The sequence below is a fragment of the Mustela nigripes genome, chromosome 2 (assembly GCF_022355385.1).
Source record: "Mustela nigripes isolate SB6536 chromosome 2, MUSNIG.SB6536, whole genome shotgun sequence".
Taxonomy (NCBI): Eukaryota; Metazoa; Chordata; class Mammalia; order Carnivora; family Mustelidae; genus Mustela; species Mustela nigripes.
In genome coordinates this window covers 3,208,156-3,223,182 of record NC_081558.1, presented here as the reverse complement: position 1 = coordinate 3,223,182, position 15,027 = coordinate 3,208,156, and the positions used below count along the sequence as shown (strand labels likewise).

Sequence of the window (15,027 nt, the reverse complement as noted above, 5' to 3'; positions counted from 1 at the left end):
ATGAGGAAAGGGGCACCTGGGTGGCTCAGTGGGTTAAACCTCTGCCTTCAGCTCAGGTCATGATCTCAGGGTCCTGGGATTGAGCCCCGCATCGGGCTCTCTGCTCAGCAGGGAGCTTGCTTTTGCCTCTCTCTCTGCCTGCCTCTCTGCCTACTTGTGATCTCTCTCTGTGTGTCAAATAAATAAATAAATCTTTAAAAAAAAAAACAAAAAACAAAAAACGAAGGACTAAGAAAACAAGCTTAATTCCAGACACTACAGACCTCATCATTCTTGTATTCTTGAAAATTTAAGCAATTTGTGACAAAAAAGTTATGTGTCTGGGCAGGAGGGAGCTTGTATTAAGAATTCTTATTTTTAGAAATTTCACCTGCATTTCCTCAGCTAATTTTCCTGACAACCCCCAATGTACGGATTATTTTCTTTTTAGTTTATTTTGAAACAATTTTAGGCTCACAGAAAAGCTGCAGAAATAGTGCGGAGCTCCTGGAGACCCTTCACCCAGCCTCCCCTAATGGTCACATCACCACATAACCATGGTGCAATCAGGTTAAGGATAATAGATAATAGGATTGTATTGATGCTAATTTTCTGGCTAGAAAATTAGCATCAACACAATCCTATTTTCTACTACGTAGAGGCCATTTTTCTGGTCCAGGATTGTTGCGGACCGAACACGTCCATCCGAAATACGTATGTTGAAAGCTAACACCCAATGTGATGGCATGGAGAGGTGGGGCCTTTGGGAGGGGTTAGCTCATGAGGGTGGACCCCCACGAATGGGATGAGTGCCTTCGCGAGAGAGGCCCTAGAGGGCTTCCCATCCCTTCCACCCCGTGAGGACAGTGGGAAGAGGAGCATAGGGATGCCTATAAACACCATGCCTGCTAGATACTCGCCTTGATCTTGAACTCCCAGCTTCCAGAACTATGAGAAATTAGACCTGTGTTTGTTTGTCCCGGTCTGCTGTACTTTTGTTACAACAGACTGAACTCAGACAAGGACCCTATCCAGGATCCCATACTGTGTTTTCTTGTCTTGGTCTCTTCACTCTGTGATGGTGCCTCAAGCGTCTTTCATGATGTTTTCGAAGAGTACTGCCCTGTTATCTTGCGGGATGTCCCTCAGCTTGGGATCCTGTAGGATATTTGCTTATAATTAGATTGAAGTCATTCATGCACTTGGGGCAGGAAGTCTAGAGCTGCAGCTGAAAATGTCTTTTCAGTTGTTGAAGTCTCATTGGTGACACTGGGTTAAAGATGGTGTCTTCATTATAAAATGACTTATTTTTCCATTTATAACTAATAAGCATCTTGGGGAGAAATACTTTGAGCCTATAGAAAAATCCCGTTTTTCATCATCCTTTCCCCCACCAGCTCTTAGATCTGTTAACCTTAAAAAAATAAAACTGCCAGTTAGTTTACCAGTAAAAATAGGGTTATTCAGGAATAGTAAGGAATTGCAACCCACGACCAGCGAGCTACAGCGAAAACAGGAGGCAAATCTGCAGAACAAAAGAAACGACTACTCTTAAACGGAAGAAAGAGCAAGTGGGGAGGGGCTATTATAATCAAAAAGTCCCCTGCCCTCAGTGCCAGGAGTGGTGACTTCTCATTGGCTGGGCTGGGCGGGGCTGGGCTGTGGCTGCCTATCATTGGCTGTGCTGTGGCCGTCTCTTATTGGCTGTACTGTCACTATCTCTCATTGGCTACGCTGTGGCTGTCTTTCATTGGCTGGGCTCTGGTTGTGTTTCATTAGCAGTGCTGTGATTCTCTCTCATTGGCTGCCTCTAATTGGCTGGGCTGTGGCTGTCTCTCATTGGCTGGGTTGTTGCCAGGGCAGGGGAAAATTCCCTTCCTCCTGCAAGGGCCGTAAGGTAGTGGTTAACATACTATGGACTTGCAAGGGGCTGGCCTTCCTGTTGGATCTGTAACTGACTCACAGGGTGCAGAGCTTTCCCTGCCGGCCTCTCCACTCCATCCTAAACGAGGGTTCCTCTAATTTTCAGATCCACCCAGGGATCTTGGGGGCAACAACTGAGGTCATCGTCCATTTCCCTCATTCCAGATGGAACTTACTACATTTACTAAGTGGAAGAGCTGTGGGCTCAGTCTGCAGCACGGTTGGTCTCCAGGCCCACTCACCCCAGGGTCTCCTCCCAGAAGTCCAAGCCTCGCCCCAACATGGCAGGCCCGGTCCGGGGCGGGGGGGGGGGGAGGCGGGGCGCGCCAGGTCACGTGGCTGCGACGCCGCCGACGTGGCCTCGAGCGGATGCCCCACGTGTCCCTCGCGGCGTCCCGTCGCCGCCCCAGCCCTGCGGACCCGATCCCAAGATGGCGGCGCCCAGCGAAAGGAGGAACGGCGGAGGCGCGAGCTTGTGGGCTGCGTTGCTGCTGGCGGCCGCTGCGTTGAGGCCGGCGGAGGCGGTGTCCGAGCCCACGACGGTAGCGTTTGACGTGCGGCCCGGCGGCGTCGTGCACTCCTTTTCCCAGAACGTCGGCCCGGGGGTACGTAGCGCTGCCGCCCCGGGGGCTTGAGCGGTGGCGCCCGTGGGGGCGGGTCCTGAGAAGGGGACCCGGACGTTCGGGGGGCGGAGACTGACTTGAGAAGGGGGTCTGGAGAGCGCGGTCACCACTGTGGCGCGTCTGAGCTTAGGGGAGCCGGGAGTCCTGGAGTGCGGGGACTCGGAGGGGGTGGGTCCCCAGCCTCTGTGCCTGTTTCCTCTCCCATGCCCAGCGTGCCCAGGCAGCCCTCGCTCCCAGACCAGGCGATCCCCCGGCCACTGGAGGGCTGAGCCGCTCCCCGAGGTGGGGAGAGAGGAGGCCGAGGGGTAGTTCGCCTCCAGGCTCTGCCGAAGGTCAGCCCCGCTGCAGCTCTGACGAGGGAGGAAGTGGACGGACGTTGCTCTTTTTCTCCATTGCACGAGGCCCTCCCTCTCTTTCAGTGAGGGGTGAGGCAAGACCTCATCTGGAGGTCTGCAGGCCTGGGTCTAGCCCCGCCCTCCCCCTAGCTTGTTGGAGAAGTCCTTCCCCTCCCACCTCCGCGTTCCCTGTCTGTAAGGGATGCCCACTGATGCTGTTCATTGAGTACTTCCTTATAGCCAGATACTGTGCCAAGTGTTTGATTTGCTAGGACCATTTCACGGTTGAGGGAAACAGGCTCAGAAAAGCTTTCCCTTGTCTGAGGCCCACAACAGGGCAGAGATGGGTTTTCTGGTGTCCACAACCTGCTTCCAAAGTCCATGTGTCTAGATGGGTGGGTGCTTGGAGGGTGTAGGACCTCTCCCTACCCCTTTTCCTGTTCTTCATCCCCCAGAAGCCACCTGAGTTGTTTGTCCTGACTCAGGAGCGCCCGAACAGGGGGGCAGGTAGGGGAGTTCTATGTCGGTAGACACTGGGAGGACTTGCGGGGCGGGCCTCCTGGGACATCAGCCAGGAATCTTGCGCTGCCTCCTTTCGCTTGGTGCAGATGCTTAAAAGACGGATTGTCTTGACTTTGGATCTCAGAAGGGCATCCTGCATCATAAGCACTAAGGATCACCTCCTAACAAGCTTTTCTACACCTTCCATTTTCCAGGACAAATACACTTGTGCGTTCACCTACGCTTCTCAAGGAGGGACCAACGAGGTGAGTTGTTCAAAACTCCACGTGCTTTTGTACGGCAGTATCCACTGTCACGGAGAGATGCTCTCCAAGAAGCAGTGGGATTGGGTCATACCTTAATTAACTTACACTCATTGAACTATGCTTGTCTCACCAATAAAAGATAATGCTCAAGGTAACAAGTGATGGCAGATTGCCCCTGTAATTCCAGAGTGAACAAGTGTCAGGGTAGAAATAGGCCTGGGAGATATGGACATGCCGTGCCCATGAGCCTCTCTTAGGAGTATTTTATTTGCCTTCTGTGCTGCGTGACAAATCATGACAGACTTAGCAACTTAAAACAACACCCATTTATTATCTCATAATTCTGGAGGTCAGAAGCCACGGTCAGCTCAGCTGGGTGCTTCATAAAGCCCAAATCAAGTTGTCAGCTGGCGGGGTCTTATCTACAGGCTCGTTCAAGCTGTTGGTAGAATTTAGTTCCTTGCCATGTAGGACTGAGGTCCCCATTTCTTGGTGGCTGTTTTCTCCAGCAGCTGGCAGCCGAGAAATAATAAGAGATCTGAAGCATAAGAAGAAAGTGACTCACCATTGCTGGCTGTGAGGGGAGCGCAGGACCGGGAGGACAGGTGGCCCTTAGGAGCTGAGGGCAGCCCCTGGCAGGCGGCATGACAGCAGTTTTACCTCTGCAGGAACTCAATTCCACCATAAGCACATGAGTTTGAAGAGGACTCTGAGCCTCAGTCAGGGGTACAGTCTGCTGGTACCGTGAGTCCAGTCTGGGGAGGCTCTGAGCAGAGGGCCCGCCGTGGCCACCCTTTGCCTCGGGGACGGAGAGCTGAGCAGTGGGGAGTGCAGTCAAGCTGTTAAATTTGTGGTCATTTATCACCCAGGGTAGTGACTTGAATAACCCCCCACCCCAAATATACATTCACATCCTAATTCCTGGAACCTATGGATGTAACTTTAATTAGAAAAAAATATTTGCACAGTAAATTCAGGATTTTGCAATGAAGAGATCATCCTGGTTTATACAGGGGGGCCTAGATCCAGCGGCAGCTCCTCTGACAAGAGACACTCAGGGGAGATTTGATAGAAGAGAAGACACACAGAAAAAGGCCGTGTGAAGACGGAGGTGCAGCCACAAGCCAGGGGACACCTGGAGCCACCAAAAACCGGAAGAGACAGGAAGGTTCCTGCCCCAGGGCCCTCAGAGGGAGCCTAGCCTGGGGACACCTTGATTTGAACTTCCGGCCTCCAGAACCGGCAGAGAAGAAATGGTAGTGGTTGTAAGGTGGTGAGGTTGGCGTGCAGCAGTGGCCGCAGCCACAGACTAGCAGTGACGTGCTGTCAGAAGGCACCCCGAGAATAAAGTGTTGGCCTGGAGTGCTGTCTGCATGCCGCTGCTTGGTCTTGTCGGGCCGGAGAGCCGCAGGTATTCGGGAAGACACAGACTTTCTGCTCAATGTCGTTGGAAAGAATAAAAGAAAAATGAAAAGGAAGAACTCAGCATCACTATAAAAATCAGTAAAAACTATCTTCTCTTTTTTTTGGAGATTTTGTCCATTTCTTAGAGAGATAGACAGCACGAGCGGGGTTAAGAGGCAGAGGGAGAAGCAGGTTCCCCCTTGAGCAGGGAGCCCAATGCGGGGCTCAGTCCCAGGACCCTGGGATCAGGACCTGATCTGAAGGCAGATGCTTAACTGACTGAGCCACCCAGGCGCCCCTCCATCGTTCTGTCCCTAATTGTGCTTTCCTCCCCGGCAACCAGATTTTAGGAAGTACTGTCGTTCTGGAACAGTGTGTGGCGCTGGGTCACCTGACAGCGCAGAGTTGGAGAGATGGGGGCTGCTTGGGAGCCACTCTTGTGCGCGTCACTCGCGGCAGGCCGGTTCGCAGCCCCTCTCTCCTTCCCCTCGGGACAGCACGTTGAAATGGGCAGGGGCGGCTCTGTCCCCCCACAGCACCGCTAACATCTGGGATTCAGGGCCAGGTCGCTCTCTGAGGGAGCTTTCCCAGGCACCGGGGGCCCCGAGCAGCCTCCCCAGGAGCACCCCAGCCCCCAGCCCTGACTTCCAGAAACATGTCCAGACATTGCCCAGTGTTCCGTGAAGGACAGAATTCCCCCTCGTTGGAACCCATTGGGCAAGAGCGACTTCTGGTGCTCCGGATAGGTCTTGTTTGTAAGTAAATGATTCCCGGTGACATTATTTTAACAAAATGCAGCAAACAAGCGGTGACCCCCCGGCCACCAGGCTTCCTGCAATCGTCCGCCCCTTCCCACCTCACTTCCAGGCCTCACTGCTTCTCCAGATGGTCTTCTCCACTGTGGGATGAAGCCAAGTGGTAGAATGTTCCTCCTCATCGTGAGCCAAAACCCATCAGACCCAAAGCAGTGGCTCTCCCGTGGCGTCTGTGCGGTGCTAAGCCACACGCACATCCCGTTTCTCCCTCTCCACTGCTCCAGGAGGCCGCGGTGCTCTGGCGTTACCCCGTTTCACACTCGAGGACACAGAGACCCAGGCTCCCCCAGCTGGGAAGTGACCGAGGTCCCTGGGGCACAGACCCCATACACTGCTCTGTGCTCCTGACCCAGGGTCACCAGCAGCTTGGAAGAGATCAAGTGCGTGGACCCCTGCCCTGCCTCCTCCGACTGAACTTAAACTCTCAGATGTGGACAGCCCGCTGCCGCGTTGGGTGAGTGAGCCAAGTTCACACACACTGGCCGGGGCCGCCGCAGACCGGAGCCCTGTCCTGGAGTAGCGGTTGGCTCACAAACTATACTTCAGCAGTCGGCTGGAATTCGTTTTGGAAGACGGGGTACATCCCGCAGGAAATCAGCTCTACGCAGAGCAGACGTGTCGTGGCTCAGACTTGTCCCAGCTGCAGGCCATCTAGAGCGGTGGCAGGACCACAGGGAGCTGAGCGCCTGGGCAGGTGGTGCTGCATGAGCCGGAGGGGTGGCTCTTTGGTGGCTGTCCTGCGGCCGCCTCCCAAGTGAATGGCGGCCGGATTCTCAGCAAAGGTGCAGGCATGGTTAGATGTTCTGTAGCTTTCGCGGGACACCGCGGATGGCCCCGGGGGCGTTCCTGCAGAGGCCTCATCAGAGAGAGGAAGCCCCAGCGTCTGGTTGGTGCCCGGGAGGACCCGTGGCCGGGCTGGGGGTGTGTGGGGGCGCCGGGTGCACGGAGCGTGGAGCTAGGGCCTCTGAGGGAGCACAGCCCGCGCCTGCTCCTTCGGTGATGGTTGGCTTCGGCAGGGGGTCACCTGGGAGGCCAGGGCTGTGCTGGCAGGTGACAGCAGGCACAGGATGTCTAGCCGGGGAGCTTGGCTGTGTTTGGTGGGGACACAAACAGGCCATCTCTTACAGAGTTCGACGTGCACTCACTATAGAACCCCACACTCCCACTGTGAGCTCTCTGCCCTCCAGGAATGAAAACTCACCCACGCAAAACCCTGTACACGACCCTTCACAGCAGCAGGGTTCACGGTGGCCCACAGGCGGAAACAACCGTGGTGTCCGTCCGTGGATGAACGGAGGCACACCGTCTGTCTACCACGCACGGGAGTGTCACTGCTGTATAAAGGGGCGCGGCACCCACACACTGCCCTGGGGACAGACCCTGAGCCCACGTGTGTGACATGTCCAGAACAGGCCCATCCACGAATGGGAAGGGGACTCAGGTGGGCGGGGAAGGGATAGAGCTTCTTTCTGGGGTGATGGAATGTTCTAGATCATGGGGATGGTTGCAGATCTCTGCACGTGCTAGAAAATGCAGAATCGTTCACCATCCGAGGGTGAATTGTGTAGCGTGTCCATATTTCTCAGTCGAGCTATTGAATAAAGGACCCGTGGACACGGCCGGTGGTGTGGAAGGCTCTCCACTGTCCCACGCTAAGTGAAACCACGTCAGACTGCGCACTGCCCAGTTTGGCTGGGGACGGTCTTGCAGAGGCACAACTCTGAGATGGGGCCAGCAGTTACCAAGAATTTGTGGGAGTGAGTTAACTGCAGAGGGAAGGGGCGGGGACCCAGGGACACAGATCTGGTCTGTATCTTCATTAATGGTGGATACAGAGCTGGAAGCATTTGTCAGAGCTTCTAGAACTGTCACCAAAAGGGGTGCATTTCTCCATATGTCGTTTATATCTTAATAAAAACTAATCACAACCGCCAATTAAGTGTCATCTGTCATACCCGGCCACTCCTGGGCCGACTTCCCCAGGGGCTCAGGCTGTCCCCGGAACACACACTCGCAGGAATGACTCCACGCCCAAACCCGAGCCTCACCATCTGTGCACCGCACCCTGCAGCCCCGAGACGGCAGCGAGGCTCATGGAACTGGGAGGCCGCTCAGAGGGATGTCGACCCTCTTGCTAAGAAACTCTGGGTTTTAAATTTGTTTGCATTTGTAATTTTTTAACCAGTGTTTCAACATTTGTCTTTTCTTCAAGAGCTTTTTCAGAGCCGTGGAAAACCTCTCGGATCTATTTCATTGCATAAAACCGTTTCCAGGGGCACCTGGGTGGCTCAGTGGGTTAAAGCCTCTGCCTTTGACTCAGGTCAGGATCCCAGGGTCCTGGGATCGAGCCCCACATCGGGCTCTCCGCTCCTGGGGAGCCTGCTTTCTCCTCTCTCTCTCTCTCTGCCTGCCTCTCTGCCTAGTTGTGATCTCTGTCTCTCAAATAAATAAATAAATAAATAAATAAATAAAATCTTTAAAAACCGTTTGCAGGTGCTCACAGGCCTTCGAGCCATAGACAGGTGTTTTTAGATAGGAGGGAGAAAAATCGCCACGTCCGTAGGTGTGGCCGGCAGCCGTCCCTTTGCCGAGCCAGAGTCCCTGGTTCCCGTTTCCCTGCTGTGGGCAGACGGCATCTGGGGGACTGTTTATTCCAGTCATAATGAACCTAAAAATGGTCTTTTTTGTTTGTGAAGAAACTCTGATGTTGAACCAGGAGTACCAGTATCTTAGTACTCCAGGCAGGGGACCGCAAAGTCCCATTTTACTAGCAAAACATACAGGCGCCTTTGGCACCCCAGAGCCCACAGGGACTGCCCGTGTCCACCCGCCAGGTTTGCAGGCGCCATGAAAATCAGAAAAAGCTGGTAGTGGTGTGTTTGAGAGTCATTTAAAAATTCGAATTTTCAGGGACGCTGGGGTTGCTCAGTCAGCTGAGTGTCTGACTCAATCTTTCTTGATTTTTTTTTAAAAAAGCTAACACTTTCACACCCTTCCAAAAGAAGATCGCGTAGAAAGCTTCCTGGTGCCTCAAGTCACCGGGTCCCACCCCGTGAGCACTGCAGTCTCGTGTCTGCTCCGAGGACTTGGTCCCGATCCAGCAAGCATGGATATAGGGTCTCCTTTTACTTTAGGGTTTGGTTTTTTTTTTTGATAGGCTTTATTTTTTAGAGCCTTTTAGGTTCATAGCAAAAGTGAGCCCAAGGCACAGATTTGTGCCTCCGGCTCCCCCCCACCGATGGCCTCCCCGGTCATTGATGGCTGCCACTGAGAATGGGACGCTTGTGACCGTTGCTGAGCCCACCCTGGCCCGTAGCTGACAGTCCGGCTCAGGCTCAGTGCTGCATCTCCTGTGGGTGTGGACAGGCGCCTGAGGACACGTGCCCACCCCTGTGGTCTCGCCCGGAGGCGTCCGCCTGCCCCCGAGCCAGGCGGCAGCCAGGAGGCCCAGGGAAGGTTGGCTGCCTTTGCAGAACTGGAGGGCGTCCTGGACTGACCTTTGTCTTCCCTCTCTCCCCAGAAGTGGCAGATGAGCCTGGGGATCAGCGAGGACCACCAGCACTTCACCTGCACCATCTGGAGGTGAGCCCGGGGTCCCTGTGGGGGGTGTATGTGTGTCTCCCCTGCAGGAGGCGCCTCTCTGGGGCTGCAGAGGGTGGGTGCCTGCGGTGACTCTAGGTGCAGGAGCTGTCACCCCTGCGGGGCGTGGACTGGGGGCAGTGGTCACCCACGTGCAGGCAGGAGAGGCGTGGTGACACTGCTGGGGACGGCCCCCCAGGGAAGCTCGTGGACACGGGGCCCAGAGGGGGTGGGGAGGCTGGGGCCAGGCTTCCCCACACCGTCCCCCTCTGTCTCCCTGCCCTGTACTACAACATGAGTGAGCGGTGGCCCTGAGAAGGGACAGAGGGAACGGGGTGCTCAGCCCTGTGGGGGCGGGTGCTGGAGAGGCATAACATCCTGGCCCTGCTCCCCGGGTCTCTGTGGCCTGGATCCGGTTCTGCCAGCGATGCTTGTAGGGCTGGTGTAGTGCATGAATTCCGGGAGACTCACAGACGTCCAAGCCCTAGTCCTGCCCCCTGGGGGTCGGCAGAGGGGCGCCGATCACATGGAAGGCCGTGGCAGAACACCTGTGTTCGAGTTCTGCTTGTGGGTAGCACCCCACAGTCCCCTGCCTGCTGCTGTCTGAAGCAGGAGCTTCTAGGCAGTGCTGGAGACGGTCTCACCCACTCTGTGGACCGGCCCCTGTTGGCAGCAGGCAGAGGAGCCCCCCGGGGCCATCCTGATGATGGCGTGTGGGTACCGGCGCCGAGCCACAGAGGCCTGTGGATACGCTCGGCCCCAGAAGTTAACTGGGAGTTAACTGGGCCCCCCTGACTGGGGGGCCGCCCGCTTGGCGAGAGGACCTGCTGAACGGGCTGTTGTTCCAGCTTCACACGGCAGCGGAGCAGGCCTGGCGCAGCTGCTGGGGCGTGGAGGGTGCGGGAGGCTCCCTGGACCTCCCCCGGCTCCCTGCTGACGCGCCCCCAGCAGGACTCTCCTGGCCCCCCCACCGCTGCCCCTCACCCCATCCCTGTCCGCGGCGACGCGGGGCTCTACCCTGTGGCCCCCTCGCTGCCCGCATCCCCCCTTGCAGCTCCTCTCTGCTCTGGCCATGCTGACCTGGTCGTTCTAGAAATGCCCCCGTTGGCACCCACCGGGACCCCTGCCCTCTGCTCGCTCCCTCCTCTGCCCAGTTAACTCCTGTGCTGCTTGTTGCCCGGGATGTCGCCACGCCCTGGTTCCTGGCACTCGATGAAAAAGCGCTCGTTCTGTCGTAAAACAGCTCGGACCCAGAAGGAGAACCAGACTTGTCAGTAAATGAGCCAAAAGAATGTTCTAGTAAACAGGAACGAAGAGATGACGTTGAGGAGGCCGGGGCTGACCCCCTTGCCTGCCCTTCCTTTGCAGGCCCCAGGGCAAGTCCTACTTATACTTCACACAGTTCAGGGCAGAGGTGCGGGGCGCCGAGATCGAGTACGGCATGGCCTACGTGAGTACCGCGCGGGGCCGCGTCCCGGGGCGTCCCGCCGGGGCTGCGGGGCAGTGCGGGGACAGGCACGGGCCGTGAGGTGTGGGACACCACGCAGACCCCCGGGCCCGGACGTGCTAGGGACGGGGCGCGGGGCCCAGAGTGGGACCCTGCTGACCCCTAGAGACCCTCCGCGGGAACCGGCCGCCTGGCCTCCCTCTCCTAGCACCCCTCCCCCGCCATCTCCCGCCAGTGCCCCTGCTGGCGCGGCCCGGGGAAGCCAGCAGGGAGGGGCCCAGACCCTTGAGGGGACAGCAAGGTCAGGAGCACCCGAGGCAGGGGCAGCCTGCTTGCCCGTGTGGGGAGGGCCTGGTGCGCCGCGGCTCCAGTGCCTTGTGGTTGGTGGCACACGGGGCGCACGGAGCGGGCCGCTCTCAGCTGTCCCACCACGGAGCGCTGCTCGCTGCGCCCCCGAGCTCCCGCCGGGCGGGGAAACTCACTGAGCCCAGAGAAAGAGAGAAAGAGTCTGATTTGTGCAGTTGCAGTCGGGAGGCTGTGCCACTTCCGGGTTTGCCTCTGTTCCCCAAAGGGGAAAGTACCTTCCTCCGATCGGCAGCAAAGGCACAAGTTTGAAGCCGCTTGACCATCTCTTAAGCGAATTAACTGCCGCCCCTGGGGCTTCTCTCACGTGCTTCAGAGAGCGGTGCCCGCGGCCCTGCAGTCAGAGCGTCAGAGCCGCGCTAGCACTTTAGCCCGCACTGCCCTCGGGAGCGGGAGGAGCCGGAGGAGCGGCCTGCCTTCCCGGTGGGGACGCTTCTGTTTGCTCTTTCAGTCGAAGGCTGCATTTGAGCGAGAAAGCGACGTCCCCCTGAAAAGCGAGGAATTTGAAGTGACCAAGACGGCAGGTACGTAAGGTGGTTTGTGGAGATGGAGCCCGGGTTCAGGCACAGAAGGGGGGGCAGCACCCCCATCAGAGGAACAGGTGACGGCCCAGTGTCTGCACCCCGTTTCTGTAAAGGGCTCTGCGGAGACCACTCAACCCGGGTGAGCGGAGCCATGAGCCACAGGGCACCGAACGGGCACGGCTGCGTCCTAATAAAACTCGACTTAAGAACACGGAAATGTGAATTACAGATCACAAAACACCATTTTCCTTTGATTTCGGCTGACGCTACGTAAACGTAAAAACCAGCCTTAGCTCATGGGACAGGCCGAGCCCTACTTGGGGCCTGAAAATCTACTGGGGCCTTTGAGGACGTTCAGTGAGATTGCTGCGCAGAAGGGGACCCCTGCGACATCCCCACAACCTGTCCTGGGTTCTGTGACTAGGAACAGCTTCGATGCCTGGGCAGTGGGGTTAGGAACCCCTAAGGTCTGGCGGGGGGGCCCCTGGGTGTCCTGAGCTGTGTTCAGCCCTCAGGGGCAGATGCTGAGCAGAAAGAGGGGAGGGAAGCTCCGGAGTTGGGGCTCCGTGTGTGAGAACACGGGGGTGAGCGATGATGACAAAGGACGCGGGAGTAGAACCGTGTCGTAGGGAGCCCTGAGTGTCCCGAGGGACACCAGAGGTGAGGAGAAGGATCCTTACAGTTGTGGGGATTACCAGGCATGGGAGTGGCGGGGGGCGCGGAGAGTGGGGCTTTCAGAGGAGGGGCCTTGGGTCTGGAAGGAGCCCTGCCCCACCTGCAGGTCCTGGAGGGTGTGGGCCAGTTCCGGGTAGAGGTCCAGGACAGGAGACGGGGCGGCCAGCAGAACGTTGACCTCTGGGTGCACAGCAGAAGGGCAGGGCTGAGCCACTGGGGACGAGCCGGTGGAGGCCACAGTCCCAGGTCCTGCTTGAAAAGCACCATTGGGCCTTAGACAAGTTCACCAGTGCCAGCGGGAGGTGACGCAGCCCACCCCCGACCCCCATCCATCCTGGCTGTGGCAGAAATGACCATGGCTCTTCCCACCCTGAATGTTCCTGAGGCCTCCTGCTGCCCTCAGGACTAGCCCACCAGCCTCTCTCTCCTTTCTTTGGTTCCTCACCCATAAGACTTTCAGGGCTGGGGGCCTTTCCATGTCGAGTTCACTTATGGGGGCTGTGCTCCTACCCCGCCCAGGATGCAAAGTGTCTGGAGTGGTGGGGCCCAACCACGTGCTTCTCTTGCAGTGTCCCACAGGCCCGGGGCGTTCAAGGCTGAGCTGTCCAAGCTGGTGATTGTGGCCAAGGCATCCCGCAGTGAGCTGTGACCAGGAGCCCCATCAGGGGGGGCGGCTTTTCCTCGTTTCTGCTGAAGGAGCTGGGCTCTGGGAGAGCTGGCGCATTACTGGTTCTCTAGGGGGGCTGTTGGGTGATGTCCTCTGAACATGGAGCGGGGGTCTGGGACCCTCTGCCCGTCTTTCTTATCAAAAAAGGCACTGGGGAACGTGAAGGGGTCCCCCGGGGAATCGCGGCTTTCCTGAAGCCGGTGCGGGTCTCTCCATGGGTCAGGCCGGGCTCTGGATCACTCCCAGGGACAGCGATCCTGCTGCCCTGAGCCCGAACCAGCTGTTTTCTTACAGTTTTCCCAGGGGACCTTCTTCCAGGCTAACTGGGGAGAAATGAAATGTTCTTCATATTTAAATAAATCAGATGGTTGAAAAGCAGCCACCGTGGCAACTGGCACTGGTGCCAGCCTGTCTGCGTGCTTGGGGCCGGGGCCCGGAGGCAGCAGCAGGGTCTGGCCATCCACAGCCGCGTGCCCTGCTGGGGATGGTGATGGATGTCGCCACAGGCCCCTGGAATCTCCAGGCACGATGCCTCTGAAGGCACAAATGCACGGGGTCCCAAGGCGGTTGGCTGTGAACCTGGATCTCCCCGTGCTCATGGGGCAGCCCCAGCCCCACCCCGCAGGTCACCCCCCATGGGGGGCGGGGAGTGCGGGGGACAGACCTCTCCTGCACCCGGCTGCTTGGCTTTCTCTTTCTGAAGTCGGATTGCGGGTCGCAACTTAAAACAGCAGCAACCACAAACACCCACAGGCAAACAGATAAAACCCCGAGATGCCCCAGCCGCTCAGAAGATCCTGCCCCCCCAGCAGCGGGGCCTGGGAGCCTGACCCCAGCTTGCCCCTCCGCCTGCCCTCCGACCAAGCCTTCTCGCAAGCAAACGGACGGAAAAGAATCCGTGGGCTGCGAATCGGAATCCTGGCTCATCGGAATCACAACTTGGGATCCACGGAGGGGCCCCTCCCCTTTTACTCGCCTGGCCACCTCCTTCATGCCAGCATGAGGACCTGGGCGCGGCATGACCCCACTTGCCAGAGAAGCAGGTGTGAGGGTTCCTGCCCCAGTTCGCACACCTGTGGGGAGCAGAGTGGGACTGTGTCCCGTAGACGTGCACGGGAGCGTGAAGGACAGCGGTGATCACAGCGTGTGGCAGCGGCAGGGGCCCCCGCAGCCCCGGAGATACTCGGGAGGAAGACCCCCCCATCACTCACTGTCCAGCTCAAGGGCACATGTGTCCACAGGGGGTTCGCCCCACTCAAGAACGGATGTACTTTGAGGACTGGCAGGTATGGGGACCTCAGGGAGGGTCTGAAGCCTTTGTCACTCCGGTTTTGGAGTTCAGTGGACGGAAAACCGAAGGGTGTGTCACCACAGCACACCGTAGATGGCGGGCTGCCCAGGGCCACCTGCAGACACAAGGCAGCAGGAAACTGGCAGGAGTGACATGGCCCCTGGGATCCCTGCAAGTCCTGTGGGCCTGACCCCGGCAGGAGAGACGGATGTGTCCACGGTCAGCCTGGAATCACTGACCGCTTCTGAATCCCGGGGACTCATCGAGGTTGCATAGCGGTGGCTCCTGGGTCCTGGGACACGGCAGGACATCCGGATGCAAACTAGTCATCCTCGCCCCCACCAGCCATTTGCAGGCATCTTTCTAGATCTTCCCCGCTGGACTCAAAAGGGAACCCACCCTGGCCTTGGGGTCTTTGTTCACTGAGCTAAGCCAAACCCTCCCTCGTTTGCGTGCCAAGCTCTGCAGGCCCACACTTCCTCCCTCCCAGGCCCTGGGGGAGTGGACCTTGAACCTCTCAGCAAGGACCTCAGGCCTGTGACGCGTGTGACGTTACACGCGAGCGCGGTTTGAAAAGGAGGAGCCCTTGGAGGGCAAAAGCAAGCTGTTAGCAACAGCAATTTACTCGCTAGTCC

At 57.6% G+C, this 15,027-nt stretch overlaps 1 protein-coding gene across 2 annotated transcripts; it reads left to right on the top strand.

The window, feature by feature from the left end:
• The first annotated feature begins 2,265 nt into the window (after window positions 1-2,265).
• MYDGF (myeloid derived growth factor) lies at window positions 2,266-13,479 on the top strand. 2 transcript variants are annotated; one of them, XM_059388698.1, is made up of 6 exons: window positions 2,289-2,507; window positions 3,577-3,627; window positions 9,367-9,428; window positions 10,794-10,875; window positions 11,687-11,759; window positions 13,004-13,479. In XM_059388698.1, the coding sequence occupies exons 1-6, from the start codon at window positions 2,334-2,336 to the stop codon at window positions 13,081-13,083; spliced, it is 522 nt and encodes a 173-aa protein (XP_059244681.1). In that variant the 5' UTR covers window positions 2,289-2,333; the 3' UTR covers window positions 13,084-13,479. The 2 variants fall into 2 exon arrangements, with proteins under 2 accessions (XP_059244682.1, XP_059244681.1); XM_059388699.1 differs by lacking the exons at window positions 9,367-9,428; window positions 10,794-10,875; window positions 11,687-11,759; window positions 13,004-13,479 and adding an exon at window positions 6,071-7,932 and having other exon boundaries at window positions 2,266-2,507.
• The last annotated feature ends 1,548 nt before the right edge of the window (window positions 13,480-15,027 follow it).